This window comes from Colossoma macropomum, unplaced genomic scaffold, assembly GCF_904425465.1.
Source record: "Colossoma macropomum unplaced genomic scaffold, Colossoma_macropomum, whole genome shotgun sequence".
Taxonomy (NCBI): domain Eukaryota; kingdom Metazoa; phylum Chordata; class Actinopteri; order Characiformes; family Serrasalmidae; genus Colossoma; species Colossoma macropomum.
Window position 1 is genome coordinate 15,119,258 of NW_023494786.1, and position 15,272 is coordinate 15,134,529.

General features: G+C 37.7%; 1 protein-coding gene across 1 annotated transcript in view; it reads right to left on the reverse strand.

Annotated features, from left to right (window-relative positions):
- Positions 1 to 221: 221 nt before the first annotated feature.
- Positions 222 to 15,272, reverse strand: part of tlcd2 (TLC domain containing 2) — a 29,702-nt gene continuing 14,651 nt past the window's right edge. Inside the window, exon 4 of the mRNA XM_036561904.1 lies at positions 222 to 5,422. Coding sequence (XP_036417797.1) covers positions 5,003 to 5,422 — 420 coding nt within the window. The 3' untranslated portion in view covers positions 222 to 5,002. The remainder of the gene's footprint in view (positions 5,423 to 15,272) is intronic.

Consider the following 15,272-nt stretch of genomic DNA (forward strand, 5'->3'; position numbering starts at 1 on the left):
AATTCAACAGTAATTGTGCATTAAAATGTGCAGAAGTGTGTTCTCTGTAGATGATGTGTAAAGTATTGTCACCTAGAAAATCAACAAAACATGTCATTTGACAATGGGTGCCAAAACCTATGCATACAACTATATAATCTAGATGTTCAAGAGTGATGCTTGAACATCTTTTCCATTTGTATTTCTTCTCACAAATCAAAATGAATAGCTAAAACACCAAGTGTTAATAATGTTTTATTTTCACACTTAACAATAAAAACCAAAATATATAAATTGGACTTAATAAAAACAATAATTCACACAAACTGAATAATAAAATTATTATGCAATGTACAATTTAAACACAATCATATTAAATTTCAGACTAATGAAGAGGGAATCAGCACCACATTCAGCATGGTCTTTTCTCGCTGGTGTAGTGCTGAATAGTGATATGCTAATTTAAAAGTTAAACATTTTCCCAATCAAGTACACAAGTAAACAGTTTTGTTATCATCTATGGCTTTGGAAACCGTGACAGTGCACTACAGTGCTGAGTAAAATTTCATTCACAACATAACCACAGCACATTTTCACCACACAACACAGAATTGCACTTATAATCAACTTATAACCAAATGAAACACTGCCAACTTCTTATAACTAAATGAAAGTGAATAAAATGATCATTCATTGCCCACCAAATAGATCTCAGCTCTCAACAACACGAGAATAATGTTGAGAATATCCAAATCACAGGATTGTGCCCTCAAAAACTGCAGTTTCCAGAGGTTTTTTTTAATTATTTTTTGATACAAAATACATGCCGTTCTAAAGTAAGATGCAGCACAGAAATCTCCTATAGGCTTCTAGAGGGTGCAGAACTACATCCAGTTTCAGAAAGTTCTTGTGCAACAAGAACTGAGCATAAACCAGCTCAACTACATCGCAGCCTCATCTTGTGATGTGAAAGATGAATTTGAGATGACGTTTTTGACTGTAGCAAACATTTTTAGCATAAAACGTCTTCATACTAGTTTCATTTTCATATGTTCCTGAGAGGAAAGATGACGTGCAGAAATACATCACTACCCACAGCATTGTGCTACTGCATCATCTGTATATTACAATTTAAAAAAGTAATTTTCTTGTCCCAGTCTAAGCCCAACAGAAGCCTATGGGAAGTCATTTTTGTGCCATATCTTACGTTATAAGCACAGATTTTACACAAAAACAGCATAAAACTCTGAAAACCAGAAAAATGTATTTCAGCAAAAACAAGTAGGCAGGACGTTTAGCATTGATTAACTACCAATCGCTTGAACCAGGGCAGGAAAGCCTCAGAAATTCATTGTGAACCTGGGCATTTTAAGCAGTACCTAATCAGAATTTTTAAACAGTGATATATATATATATATATATATATATATATATATATATATATATATATATATATATATATATATATATGTATACCACCCACAGCCTAGTAGTTCTAACGCAATTTCAAAAATATAAAAAACCTTTCATTATGAATACAGTGCTTTTGAGATGAATACGTGTGTGGCACATATTGGTATGCTACATGTGGTTACAGTGTATGTGTCAACTTCCTCAGAACCCTGAGAGGGCCAGCATGATCTCTACTGACCAGCTATCAACGTCCAAGCTACAAACTCAAACTGCACCCTGCAAAACTGGGGGAAGGGCACATCAAAAAGGCAAACAAAGCTTAATGGCTTCTAGTTTATAATAAACTGGATCATTCATTGTTGACCACCACAAAAAAAAAAATCACAATATTCCACTATTGTTCACTGTAATCAAAATTCTTCCAAAGGGAAATTTCTTTTTTCGCATCAAATGTTAATCCACTGTTTGTCAATCATGTTATTTGAGTAAAAATAAATTACAAATATACAAAATGTGCATATGAAACATACAACAAGATATAAAACTCCATTGTAAAATGTTCACCACACATTAGGCAAGATCGGCACAGCTCTAACAGCTGCTTCTATAACTAAGGAGTCTTGGCTAAGACTAGTATGAGGTCATTGTTATTAACCAGGCATGCACTGCCACCTACAGGCATAATGACAGTTGACAGTCCATCAGGCTGTGATGCAACTGTCAGACATCACTTTAGACATGTCACACTGTCAGTGCTGTGAGGAAGAGAGAGGTACACTCCCCTTTGTAACTACATTAATAGCTCCAGCAGTAAGATTTAGATCCCTCGTACACACTGTAATCCAAATGTTTAGGTTATAAGCACTTTTCTGTAGCCTTTTTTTGTAAGTATATCACAGTGTTTAGTCGAGGCTGTCCCCCCATTTCAAAACAAACCAGAGGAAAGCTTGACAGCATCAAATAAAGATCAGTGTTCAAGGCCTGAATGCCACATGGTTCTTTTAGAAAACAAGTATTCTCTTTGTTAACACTGATGTTTATTTGATTTTACAGTTAAGCTCTCCTTTATATGTTCTCCAATTAAAGAACAGCTCAACTAAAGTGCTACAGAAGAGGGCTTAAAGTGGAATTCTACAGATTATTCAAACATTCAGCATGGTTTGGTGTGAAACGTTCCATTCTTGAGAAACTTGCCAAGAACGGTTCAAAGCGGTAGTGATAGGAACCAGATGTCTGAAGAGTTTAATGCCACCAACACACAAAGCTATGACATGAAAGATATACAAATACATTGCTTACATTGGTTTTAGCCTAAAACATTTTATCCATTCATGCTGGAGGGTTACATGCAGGGTGTTGTAAGACAAAATAGTACATTTTTTTCTGATTTACCACTATTTTACCGTTATCAACATTCAATTCTAAACTCAGAAGACACTCTGAAGGTTCACTGGTCTTTTTGGATATAAAATAAAACAGCTATATTCACATGCAACTCCTGGTTCCTATAACCACCACTGTAAAGAAATTAAAGTCAGAACGTTTCTTTAGAACGGAGCATGCCAATCAAACCACTCTGAATGAGCTTTCTTCATAATCTCAATGACTCAATGAAATATGCACAAATTAAAAAAAAATCAATCAAATTCCTCCGAAACCGAAACATTTGTATTTGGAGGATACTGAGGTGTTTTGCAGTACATCAGTGATACCACTGCAGCTGGCAGTTATTTTCAAAGAAGGGCTGCGGTCATGTTTAAACAGCAAAGTTTAATCACAGCCTTTTCTTGACCAGATGCAGTACTGGACACTGGGCCGTTTCTTTCAACACACTTCATTCGGCTGCTCTTTCCATCTGAACAGTATTATTTTAGATTTGTGCTGATTTACACACGTTACAGCTTTGAGTCAAACAGCTGGCATCCTGTGACATCCTGTCAGAATTGCCAGTCGGTGGCTGAACATTCACACTGAGTTAGGAGGAGACTAGCCAACTGACTGCTACACATTTATGAGGTAGCAGGTGTAGGTGTTAAAAAGGCTTGACAAGAGGCCTTCCTTTAGCTCTTAGTAATTCAATATAAACAAACCAAAAACATGTGATCTCCACAAAACAAATGTTTGCAATCACACAGGTGTATGCAAAAGGTCAGGGTTTGCTTTGCCTTACAGGCCAGCATACAAGCAACTATTTTAGAGAGTTTTTGGTCTTCTAGATCTTGCCTTGACTTGCACAGTTCCCCTTAACTGCCATTTCTTAATGACATTTTTAGACAGTGGAAACTGCAAGCTGGAAGTGCTCTGATATCGTTTGTAGCCTTCCCTCTTCACTTAGAGAAACGAACAATTTGACAAGGGGTGCCAAACACTTGCATACAACTGTACATACGACATCTCATCACTTTGAGTATTAAGGAAATATTCCAGCATTTTCAACCTAATCTCTATCTGCCACATCTGTTGCATATGAGTGATTTACCTCGATATTTTACATGTGTTTAGAAAAACAGAAATCAATTGACTCCAATGCTTAAAAAAGAAGTGTGGAAGACAGAGATTAGGCTGCAAAGAATTACTTTCATGATCGCTTCTACATCAGAGTCACTAGTTAGTAGATATTTTTTAAATGAAAAGTGTGGTGAGGTTTAATAGCATTAGCTTTGCTTACTTGTGTTGGTTTAAAGGCTGTTTAGAGTATGTTTGTGTGTTACCACAAACATTTTCCACTTAAGCCTTAGGTACACTACACAACTTTTAAGGTCTGAACAGATTATAAAAAGACTAGGCATCTCACACTATTCAACCAGTTTTTGAAGATTTTTTGGGAGACTGAAATATTGGGGATCACATGGGTCATTATTTTAAAAATGTGATCAGTGTGGTATTTTTTAAGAGTTTTAAACGTACATAAACTTGATTGTGCTCATTAAAAAGCTTTGCTCCACACTTGAGTGACTTTTCGCCATTTTTCTTTGTTTATTTTCTGTATTTTCTTCTTTCGCGCTCTCTGTTCTCATTGGCTGTTGCAGGAATCCATTCAGATTGAGTCGCTGACCAGTTTACACTACTAGATTAAGCTCAGGTAGAAAAAATCAAACATATCTGATATACTCAGACTGGTCTGAAACGCGAGCGGAAGGCAAAAAAATCTGAGTCTGCGCCCCTCACACACTACTCGATTCTCTCTCCAACTGTCGACTCCGACTGACCCAAAAATCTGCAGACTAGAGCCAACTAGCACAGACTCAGCCAGACTGAGAATCAGGGCTAAAATCAGGGTAAAAGTCGTGTAGTGTAAATCGGCTTTAGCAGTGCTTATGTGTGTAAGCATCTGTTTGCTGTCTAGATATTTTCTTTAAAAATCTGACAAGCTCTCAGTAAAATCATCAGTGCTCACCAACAAGACTGCATGTGGGCATACAAATCAAGACAGGCTTTCAAATTTGATTACACCAATAAGCTGGTCAAAGGGGAATAAAATCAGCAGATTGATGGAAAATAAAATCAACTTAGTGAACTGCACCAGATGCTGGCATCTGGAAGGCAAATAATGGTGGGGCTGCAGGTTAGCTTGGAGGTGAGACACGAGTGTTAGCGCTCTCACCAACTTTCACATCTCCTTTTCCTTCTCCTTTTCCTTCTCCTTCTCCTTCTCCTTCTCCTTCTTGACCTCCTTCTCGCGGCTGGACTTGAGGAAGTCAGTGCGCAGCAGGCGGTAGAACAGCACGATGTTCATAACGGTCATGATGGCCAGTCCCACACTGCCTACGGTGTAGCTGAGCAGCGGGACGTGCTCCCGGTTCAGCACCAGCCAGCGGGTCATCCAGGCCAGCGTGTTGATGCGGAACACCACGTACGTGCCCAGGTTGATCATGCTGTTAACCCTGTACAGCGTGCTTTTGGACACATTGGCCATGCGCAGCATCTGCCGTAGATGCAGGAAGATGGAGTTGATCTCCACCAGCAGGGCCACCACTGCAAAGCCCACGTAGCGGCAAGTCAGCACTGACAGCCCAAAACAAGTGATCACCTGCAAACACAGAGTAACAAACTTTATTATGATTAATGTTTTCTATGGGTTGTTTCAGCAGGGTATGGCCACATAGTCCACGGTCATTAACGAAGCTGCCATTTCTAGGGAAATTGTTCATCTTTACACACTTGACTCAAGTGTTTAATGAGGCACCATGCTAAAAGCTGCAGTGTGTGAACCGCAAGGACTGGAGCTTGATACGTGCTCTACAGAGAACACACTTCTGCACACTTAGGCTACTGTTTATTTGCTGAATTTAACATACCGGGGGGGGTACAACAGTTATGGCACTCTATGTTTTCATGTTTTTCAATATGTTAAACACAGCAAATAAACAGAAACTGTGCACAAAAATTTGCAAAACATTGCAGGATTTGAATTTAAACATTTCAGTGTGTTCTCTACAGAGGTTGTATTGCCTTTTTCACTCAGAAAATCAACAAAACATGTCATTTACCAGGGGTGTCTTTTGCATATGACTGTCATTTTCAGACTGATATCAGCTGAAAATGACATATTGGATATCATAGGGAAAAAAGAATAAACCCAACCCAATCCTGTAACAAATCTATCCTGAAATAGCACATGCTTGTATTTGGTTAGTTTGAGTATAAGCTTACTTTTAGATGTTTATTTAAAGTGAAGTGCTTTAGTTAAAACGCTTGTTAAGTTTAAAATCAGATTGGTATTGGTATCAGCTGATACTCAAGGTTTCAATATGGGGATCAGAAAATAAAAAGTGGTATTGTGCCATCTCTAATTGAAAATGGTCATAGGCTTCCTTTACTTGTCATCTCCATTAGCCTTGTATCTCGAATACAAAACTAAAGAAGCAAACTTCAAACCCCAAACAGTTCTTGGCTGATTGACTGTATTCGGGGGAAAAGTTGTGTACTGTTGATGATTAATTTTGAAGACTCTTGCTTTTATGTGGTTCATCTCAATAACAGATGCTACTTCTTCTCAGTGCTATCTATGGCAGTGGTTGCTATAAAAGAGATGAAATGAATCTTACTTTTGCATGCAGTCTTATCTCATTCTCACCAGAGGCAGCTGAGGACACGGACACAAAGACAGCATTGACCTGTCATCAGCAGTGAGATCTGCCACTGTGATCACAGTGAGTGGTACTAATCTCGCACATGCTTGCTCTAACTGGTATTGTAAATCACCAAGCCGCTCCTGACACAGACACTGCTCAAATCTAATATCATCTGGTTTCTATAGACTTTTCTCCAGTCACTTCTTGTTTATTACAGGAAAAAAAATTAAAAACACTCAGCAAGTGTAAAGATAGTAAACGAAGGGTACATCTCAGTATCTTTAGTCAGGGAATATAATTGTACCATAAACCATTGAAATGATATTTTCTTAATTGTATTGACTCCACACACCCCGTCTCGTCTCCAGGCTTTTTATTTTATTGTTCTGTTTTAAAACATTAGATTATGAAAAACGCTCTTATACCTTTGAGGGTACAATTACATTGTTTGTACCTTGATGATCAAAAAATGTACCTGTGCAGCACTTTTATTTCTAACAGTGTAGAGGTGATAGGAAGCAGAGTTTGCAATGTGTACATAAAAAAAATCCTATGCTAAATCCTATCCTAAACCATTTCTCAGTAATCAGGCAGCATATTTATGACCATTTCCTGTAATAACTTACTGCGGCTTAGGTTTTAGAGGCATTAAACTTCAGAAACCTGGTTCCTATCACCACCACTGTGAAAAATTCTGACTCTAGAACAGAGCAGTTCACATCAAATCACTCTGAATGACTTTGTTTACATCTCAACTATTTAGTTACGCAGACATCTGGCCAAATCGGTGGAATACCCCTTTAATACAGCTCTGTAATCTTCTTAACCCATCCACTAGGTGGCGGTATGTGGCTTTTAGTTATGAAAGCATGACTTTGTTACATCACTTCTCTTGTTTCACAATTACACCCAAAGTTTATCCTGAAAGAAAATAATGATCCACAGGTTCTCTTTTAATATTTATCGAAAAGTAATTTGATTCAATTATCCTGTCAATTTATGATGATTTCAACATTCCAAGCCACGCGTAGCATCAGAGCTGAACTCAAAGGTCCATCTAATAATTGCTCACAGACAGCCCTGAACTCATAACAATGACGCAGCAAGGCTGTTTCTGATATAACAGGTTTGGTAAGAGGACATTAGAGCTGAGGTTTTCCACTCCTGTGCGAGAAGCTGGGGGTGGGGGCTCATCTGCACACAGCCTTGTCCAAAGTGACACGTAAAACAGCTGTAGCTTGTGGTCAGCAATGTCACAACTGCAGCAACATTCAGTGTGACAGGGAGGCGTTAGCTGCCAGCGCAGCACAGGCTGGGACATTCCTCAATGAGGTTACATGCCCCTTACAGCAGTCAGTAGCATGTGCTTTTAAAGCAAGCATGTGATGTGTGGTGGCTCACGTTTGTTTGAAATACAAACGAACGACTCCTTGTTAAGCTGAGCACACTACAAACACCAAACAGAGTCATGTGCACACCTGCATGCCAAATATAGACTTCAAGAAGGGTCCATATACTAATTTCTTGCATTAACATTAACTGGCAAGTTATTGTTCTCATGATAAATTACATTATAATATGAGAATTTTCTGAGAATTGGGATTGTCAGTATTGTAGACCAGAGGTTCCCAACCACTAGGCCACAGACCGGTACTGGGCAATGGATCGTTTGATACTGAGCTGCAACAAGGCAGCAGTGAGCAAGGGAGAGTTAGTAGCCTAACTGCTGAAATCCACTATTTCATTATTATCAATAACATAATTAATATTATCATAATAATATTTAATTGATTAATAATTAATAATAATTAAAATGATATTTAATATTATTTAATAATTTGTTGTATTGGATCATAGTTAGTATGTTGCATTGTGGCTTGTGTGTTTGCTTGGGGCTAACATATTAACTTGTGACTAGAGTGTTAGATTGGGACAGTATAAAGCACAATCCCCTATCCCCTATTGTATCATAAAAGACACAAGTATCCAGCGCAGTTCTTTTAAAACAGGGGTGATATGACCTCTTCTTTGTTTCTGTTAGGATCTGTGCTGCTGCATTTTGTATGAGTTGTAGAGGATGGATAGTTTTCTCCATTAGAAAGAGCATTCCAGTAATCAACTCTGCTTGTAACAAATGCACAAATAAGTTTCTCTTTAGCAGTATTTCTCAAATGATAAGAAGCTACTTCTATGACTGTTTTTATGTGAGGGATAGAAACAGCTCAGAATTACACCCAGGTTTCGTACATCAGTTTTGATATATGTAGCAAAACAGCCTAGTTTCTCACAAAGCAGCTTTCAGTCTTTATTTGCAAACCTTAGTAAACTAAATACTGTGATGCATGACATACCATGGAAATGTCTTCAAGAACTGTAATGCTTTATTTTTGCCATATTAATATTAGAGATTCTTTATCCGATCCTAAGCTGTAAGGTCACTGGCTGAAAAGGTCTGATTTCTTTGAAGCAATAAAGATCTAACATCCAAACCACTTAGGAACCTTTAAATTGAAACTGGAAATACCGACAAGCCTAATTATTACAGAAAAGTTACTATCATACTTCCAGAACTCAAACTACTGTTTCACTAGTAGTTACCATGTGGGCCACACAAATGTCTGACTGGTCTGTCTGACTTTAGGTGCAGTAACAGGAGGGTTGCACAGATTAAACACTCTCTTGCACTCCTTCGGTCACGGAAACTCTTTACACAACACACAGCACCTGAAGCACACTGTGTCCTGACCCCAAACTTAGAGATAAGCCTCAGTTCCTCCCAACCAAACTGCCTTATCTTTCCTCAATATGCCAATACTTCCTCAGAGAAGAGTAAAATTAGAGCCATTCTAACCTTATCTGAGCCTATAGACGCCTAAGGTCAATGGCACTCTGTTTTCTGATACAGTGTTATTTTCATGGTCGCAGGAAGTGGAAAACAAACAACGACTCCTAGCTTTTGTGTACAATCGGTCAACAAAGTGTTTCTCAGGTCAAGAAAACAAAGGACATGCGAGTGTTATAAAGGCTTTATGATGATGTTCTTTATGAGTCAATAAAGGAATAGTGAACACAGGCTATAAATTCCACCCTTACCTGGAAACGAGCAGAATTATTGTACAGTAGGGGTGGGAGAAACGGCAAAAAATTATATCACGATACTTCAAGGCATTCTCATAATACACATATGAATCACAATATTTGATTTTTCTAGATTTAATAAGTTGGAACAGACAAAATAGAACCTGCACATATAAAAAACCTACAATAATAATAACAACAATTAACTTACAACTACAATTATTTTTATTCAATGTTTTACAAACTGTGCTGCACTAAATCCAATTATACAGGCCTAATTATGCTCATTTTGTAATGAAACATGCAGGTGGTCAGTGTTCTTTAAGTACTGATATCCATGATATGCTCAGAAAAGTGTGACATAATTGATTATGACAACGATAAAATATTGTCCTATTGCGCACCTCTAATGTATAGTACTGCACTAAAGTTACAAACAGTTTACAACCATTTATATCAGCAGTGTGTTTCTGATAGTAAAAGTTCAATATAACATTAAAATAAATACAAATGAACATAAATACTTGATATACAACTTGACATGAATTTTTATGGCCCATTCAGATTTTGATTTGTTTACAGTCAAATTGGCTTATCTTTTTTGGCCATTGTTTTTTTTTTGTCTGAAGCTCACACTGTGTGAGCTACATGAACACATGAAACACACTAGCATATTTCCAGAACTTTTTATCAGCCAGTTACAATACAAATAACAATTCTTGCCCTATTATGGACCAAAGTGGCATTTTAAATTGTTACTTTTTAATTGCCTATTTAAATAACATTAATCAAATAAAGATTAAAGAAAAAGATGATTATTAAAGATAAATGATTAAGTGAACACATTGGCATTATTATATTAATGTTGCTTGTGTTTATTCTTATATTAGTGTCTACTTGTACAGACATTTAATAACGTGACACTTATTGTCTAGATAAATAGACGTTTGAACGTAAGTTTCTTAAGTGCCTAAAACTTTTGCACAGTACGGTATATGCTAGATTGTACAAATAGAGAAGGCTGGTGTCATGCAAGGCTCAATGCTAAATTAAAGCAGTTCCGAGCCCTGGTCCTGGAGTATCCCTGTCCTAAACATTTAAATGTTTTCCCTGCTCTAACAAACCCACTTTGGAAGAGCTTGTTAATTAGATAATTAGTTGGATCAGGTGTGTTCAAGCAGGGAAAACACCAAAATATGCAGGACAAAGTTACTCCAGGAGCAGGAGCCTTATTGTTAAAACATTCATACACACAGATGTGATCCTAAAGTGAATGTACTCGCCCTTAAGTAATGTTTTATAAATATTAAATGTGACGTGAAATTTTTAGTGGAACTGCTCCAGACATTAAAGTATGCAGTTCACAAACATTGAAAAAACGCATGTCTACGAGACTGTACTGATTTCCTACAGATGTCATGGGCCTAATCTTTGCATTGCCATAACAACAATCAGGCAAAATCCAAAAAACAAAACTTGATTAATCATGGTTTCTCTTTTTTCTTTAGAAAATTACAGGGAAATATTGAGGCTAAAATACTACAAAAGGCCCATGATGTACTCCAAATTCTTTTTAATTTGTTGTTATTTAGGACTAGTTAAGCTACTCTGGCCTTAAAAGATGCTGATATATGAACTGATAGACAATAAAAAATTGCAAATGTTGAGAACGTATCCCTCAAAAAAGAAAATTAGAATGAAACTCAAATAGATTTTTATAAATGAGGCACCAACACTGTTACCCACTGCTCTACAGTTAGAGCATGTAGTGGTGGTGCAGCACAGTGGAAGAGAGTGGATCAGAGTTGGACACTGCTAGCTGAACAGTGGCAGAGGTGATGAATCCCCAGGGCATTCAGCTCCCCGTGTAGCTGCAGCCTCACTAATCCATCTCACCCCTCTGCCCGCAAACACCACCAAACAGTCAGTGTGAATCAGCATTGGCAAGCTTTATTCCACTAATCCGTCATAAGACTGGCTTCTGACACTGCGAGAGATACAATCACACAAAAATTGACCAGTGTGTGGAGTGTGCTAAAGCAATGCACATTCAGATCTCACTTAAAGTTTTTCATTAACAACAGTTGGAAAAGTACAGCTTTAAGATAGCTCTTACTACTGTTTCTAACTGTGTGACATAACAACAGTGGGGAGCAGTAGAGAATTCCTGACTTATGTGTAATAAGAAATAAATGTCTGTAATTTTTAGTTCAGGTTAGGCGGTTAGGACTTCAAAAGCTCGACAGAGAGCCTTCCACATTAGATCAACTACCAACATAAGTAGTCATAATTTGCCACTGGATAACAGAACATCATACAGTGTCAGAAACCACATAAGCAAGTTCATTTCAGATTTCTAAAAGGACAATTCCGCTAATTTTTGTAAATGAAAATAATTTATTTAATCAACAGCGATTTTTTAAACTGCACTATGTACGATTGTTTTTTGTTAAAACTGAACGTAGCAGTGGTAGGTAGAGTATAGTGGGTAATACCTCTGCCCTCCACACTGTAGACTGGGGTCCGATCTCCCACCTGGGCAAGTACCCTACGCTACGGCAATATGAAGAGTCCTTGGGCAAGACTCCTAACACTACCTTCATCTACCTGTGTACAAAATGATCAAATTGTAAGTTGCTCAGGATAAGAACACCTGGTGAATTTTGTAAAAAGAAGTAGCATTACTAAGTCAGAAGAAAAAAAAATAAAATATGCCCAAATCTTACATAATTAAAATTCATTCTAGGTGACTTTTTTCTCTGTTCATGGCACACTAAATTAGCAAGAAACCAGCGAGTAAGTCTATTTCAGATTAATTTAAGGTAACTTTAACCATTTCTTTCTAAATGTGCATAATTAAATGGTTAGGATGCCCAAAAAGTAATTTTAGAGGGACTTGATATGGAAAGTGATATTCTTGAGTCTGTACACTTACAGAGTCAGAACTGTTTACAGTGGTGGTGATAGGAATCAGACATCTGAAGTGTTCTGAAGTGCTTACATGAAATGGTTACCAATATGCTGCCTGATGCCAGAGACGTTGTTTTATAATAGTTTTGAGATAAAGCTTTGGTCTAAAAGATATTTGTAAAATATATGCAGAGCAGTGAGGTGCGTGTATGGCTATAAGGGTGAAATAGTACCCAAAGAAAATAAAGAAAAAATGTTAAAATATCTCTTTAGCAGCTAGGAGCAGTTTGAGTTAAGCATGTGATGATTTAGTTATGTCGTTTGCACAATGATAATCGACGGTCATAAGATTCTATTAGCCTACTTGTTAGCTACTTTAGCACTGTAGCTTCAGTGTAAAAAAGAAGCAAACTCCAGACACCAAACATGTCTTAGCTGAACAGTTAAATTTGGGGTAAGGGGGAAAAACTGTGTAAATTAGATTTTTTGAGTGATTATTTTGAGTTAGGTTGATGTAATAGGGGCACTAGTGCCTCTGGTGTGGTTAGCTTTTCTCCCCTGTTCTCTTGAGCATTCAGTGAAAGAGATAAAACGAGAGAGATGACTGGTTAAAACCTCAGACTTATGTGTTTGTTTCCATAAGCCTCTCCCTGTGGGGTCAATTACCAGCACCCTCAGCAATGATAAGCATCTCTGTACTCTAAGCAGCTCCTGCATGGAAGACACAGCAAGAGCACAGAATATGGGCACAGAGACTCTGGACAATCTGCTGGAGAATTCCCTCACAGACGCAAATAAGTTGTAGAAGTGTTTTGAAAAAGATTAATAAGCTTGCAAGCGGAAATCTTTCAGGAAGCAGCATTCTGCAAATAAAACCAGTTAAGCAAGATATATTAAACAGTAAATGTGCCAGCCAGCCTCAGGGCAGGGTTAGGAAATGATAGTGGAGAAGACAGGTGGAACAACTGTGACTGTGAGTGAGGAAACCAGGCTTTTCAGCACCAAACACACACACACACACACACACACACATACTTACTCATTCACCCACTCACAGATGCTGAAGTAAGAGTGTTTAGCAACCATAATGTAAACACACAGATTTACAGAGTGCATCCCACACATTCCTCACACTAAATATATCAGCCACATAAACATACATGCTACAAAATTGATGTCATGTAAGATACTGGCAGGAGCAGATGGGCAGATGGTACGAGGGAGAGCAAAGTGCGGATGAGAGATAAGGAGAGTCTGTATGTGTGTGTGTGTGTGTGTGTGTGTGTGTGTGTGTGTGTCGGGTGGGTACTGTGATGATATATCAAGCCTGTCATAATTTTTGCATAATCACAGGATTGCAACCGATTGAGCTGACTGCAGTTATTTTCCACTGGTGTACGCTCCGATCAATGATCAAAAATCATATGTCTCAACAAACAGAATGTGAAATGGCTGCATTCTTATTGGTGTGGATGAGGCAAATACATGTAAATAAAAGAAAGCAGAAAATGCATTTATTGAGACACGCCTTACAAAAACAACAGAAGTTCCAACTTCTGACTAGAAGTGCCCAGAACACCTTTAGAGGGCAGTGGTGAGTTATGTTTGTTTATTTGAGCTGAGCTTTGTCTTTCGTCCCTTTGGGGTTATTAAGTATTGACAGCTAGAAAGCAACATTTAGGCTTGTACTTTAATAGTTACTTAAAAATGCATTGCACATCGTAATTGCACAGTTTTTCATACACTCGTATTGAGTGTGGTGCTGCTATTTTTCTGGTACTCTTTTTTCTTTACAAACTTCACAAACAAAAACAAATACTGTGATACATATCACTGTCCAAAAAAAGTCCAAAAATGGCAACTTTACAGGAGAGGGCAAACATGTTCTTTATTTATAATATAAGATAATGTAAATAGATTTTATTTTAAGCAATTTTTGAGCATATCTATTGGAACTTTTCACACAGTGTAAAGTACAGCTGCTGTGCTGATGTAGAAAAACAAAACAATGGACATACTTGTGTTTTTTGTTTTTTTTTGAACAGGAACAATATATTTCTGCCATATCGCCCACGCTTAGTGTGTGTGTATGTGTGTGTGTGATGGTGTGTTGTATTTAAATGTTGACTTATGAAATGAAAGTGTGGAGGAAGGTGAACACAAAGGAACATAAGGTATAATTGAAAGTGACAGAAAAAACATAATACAATAATACAAAACTCTATGTTTGTGCATGTGTGTGTTTAGTACATGCCGTACATACTTTGTTGACTTTAGTGAATTACTGACATACACTGTGGTGAGCGGTATTTCGGTCAGGAGGGAAGGCCAGAGCTGCCAAGAATGGCTGTGACAAATAAAATCCCTGTGACCTCAACAATCGCAACCACAAGAAATACAACTACATTCACTGTAACCACTCTGAATTCTACATAAACCTTGTCTGACCAATAGGAAGTGGCTTGGACCACAAAAAAACTAAGAACTCTTCTTTTATCAGCCACTCCAAACCTATTTAACCTAGACTGTGTCATAAAAAGGTTTCCATCACACAATCCTGAAATCTTTATTGGTGAACTTACAGCACTACCACATAAAAAACTGAACATTACATGAAAAGCAGCCAGTGAGAAAAACTAGGTCAAACTTTTGTAGCAGCAGCTTTTAATGACCTACTAACAGTGGATCGATACTCTGCTTGACTGAATGCCAGTTTCCTCCATTAGCAGCTTTGAGGTGGTTAATGGGCAGAGTCCTGAGAAAACATAAGGCTAGGCTAATGGGTGTAAGGGCATATATGTCTCTTCCGGGTCTTCA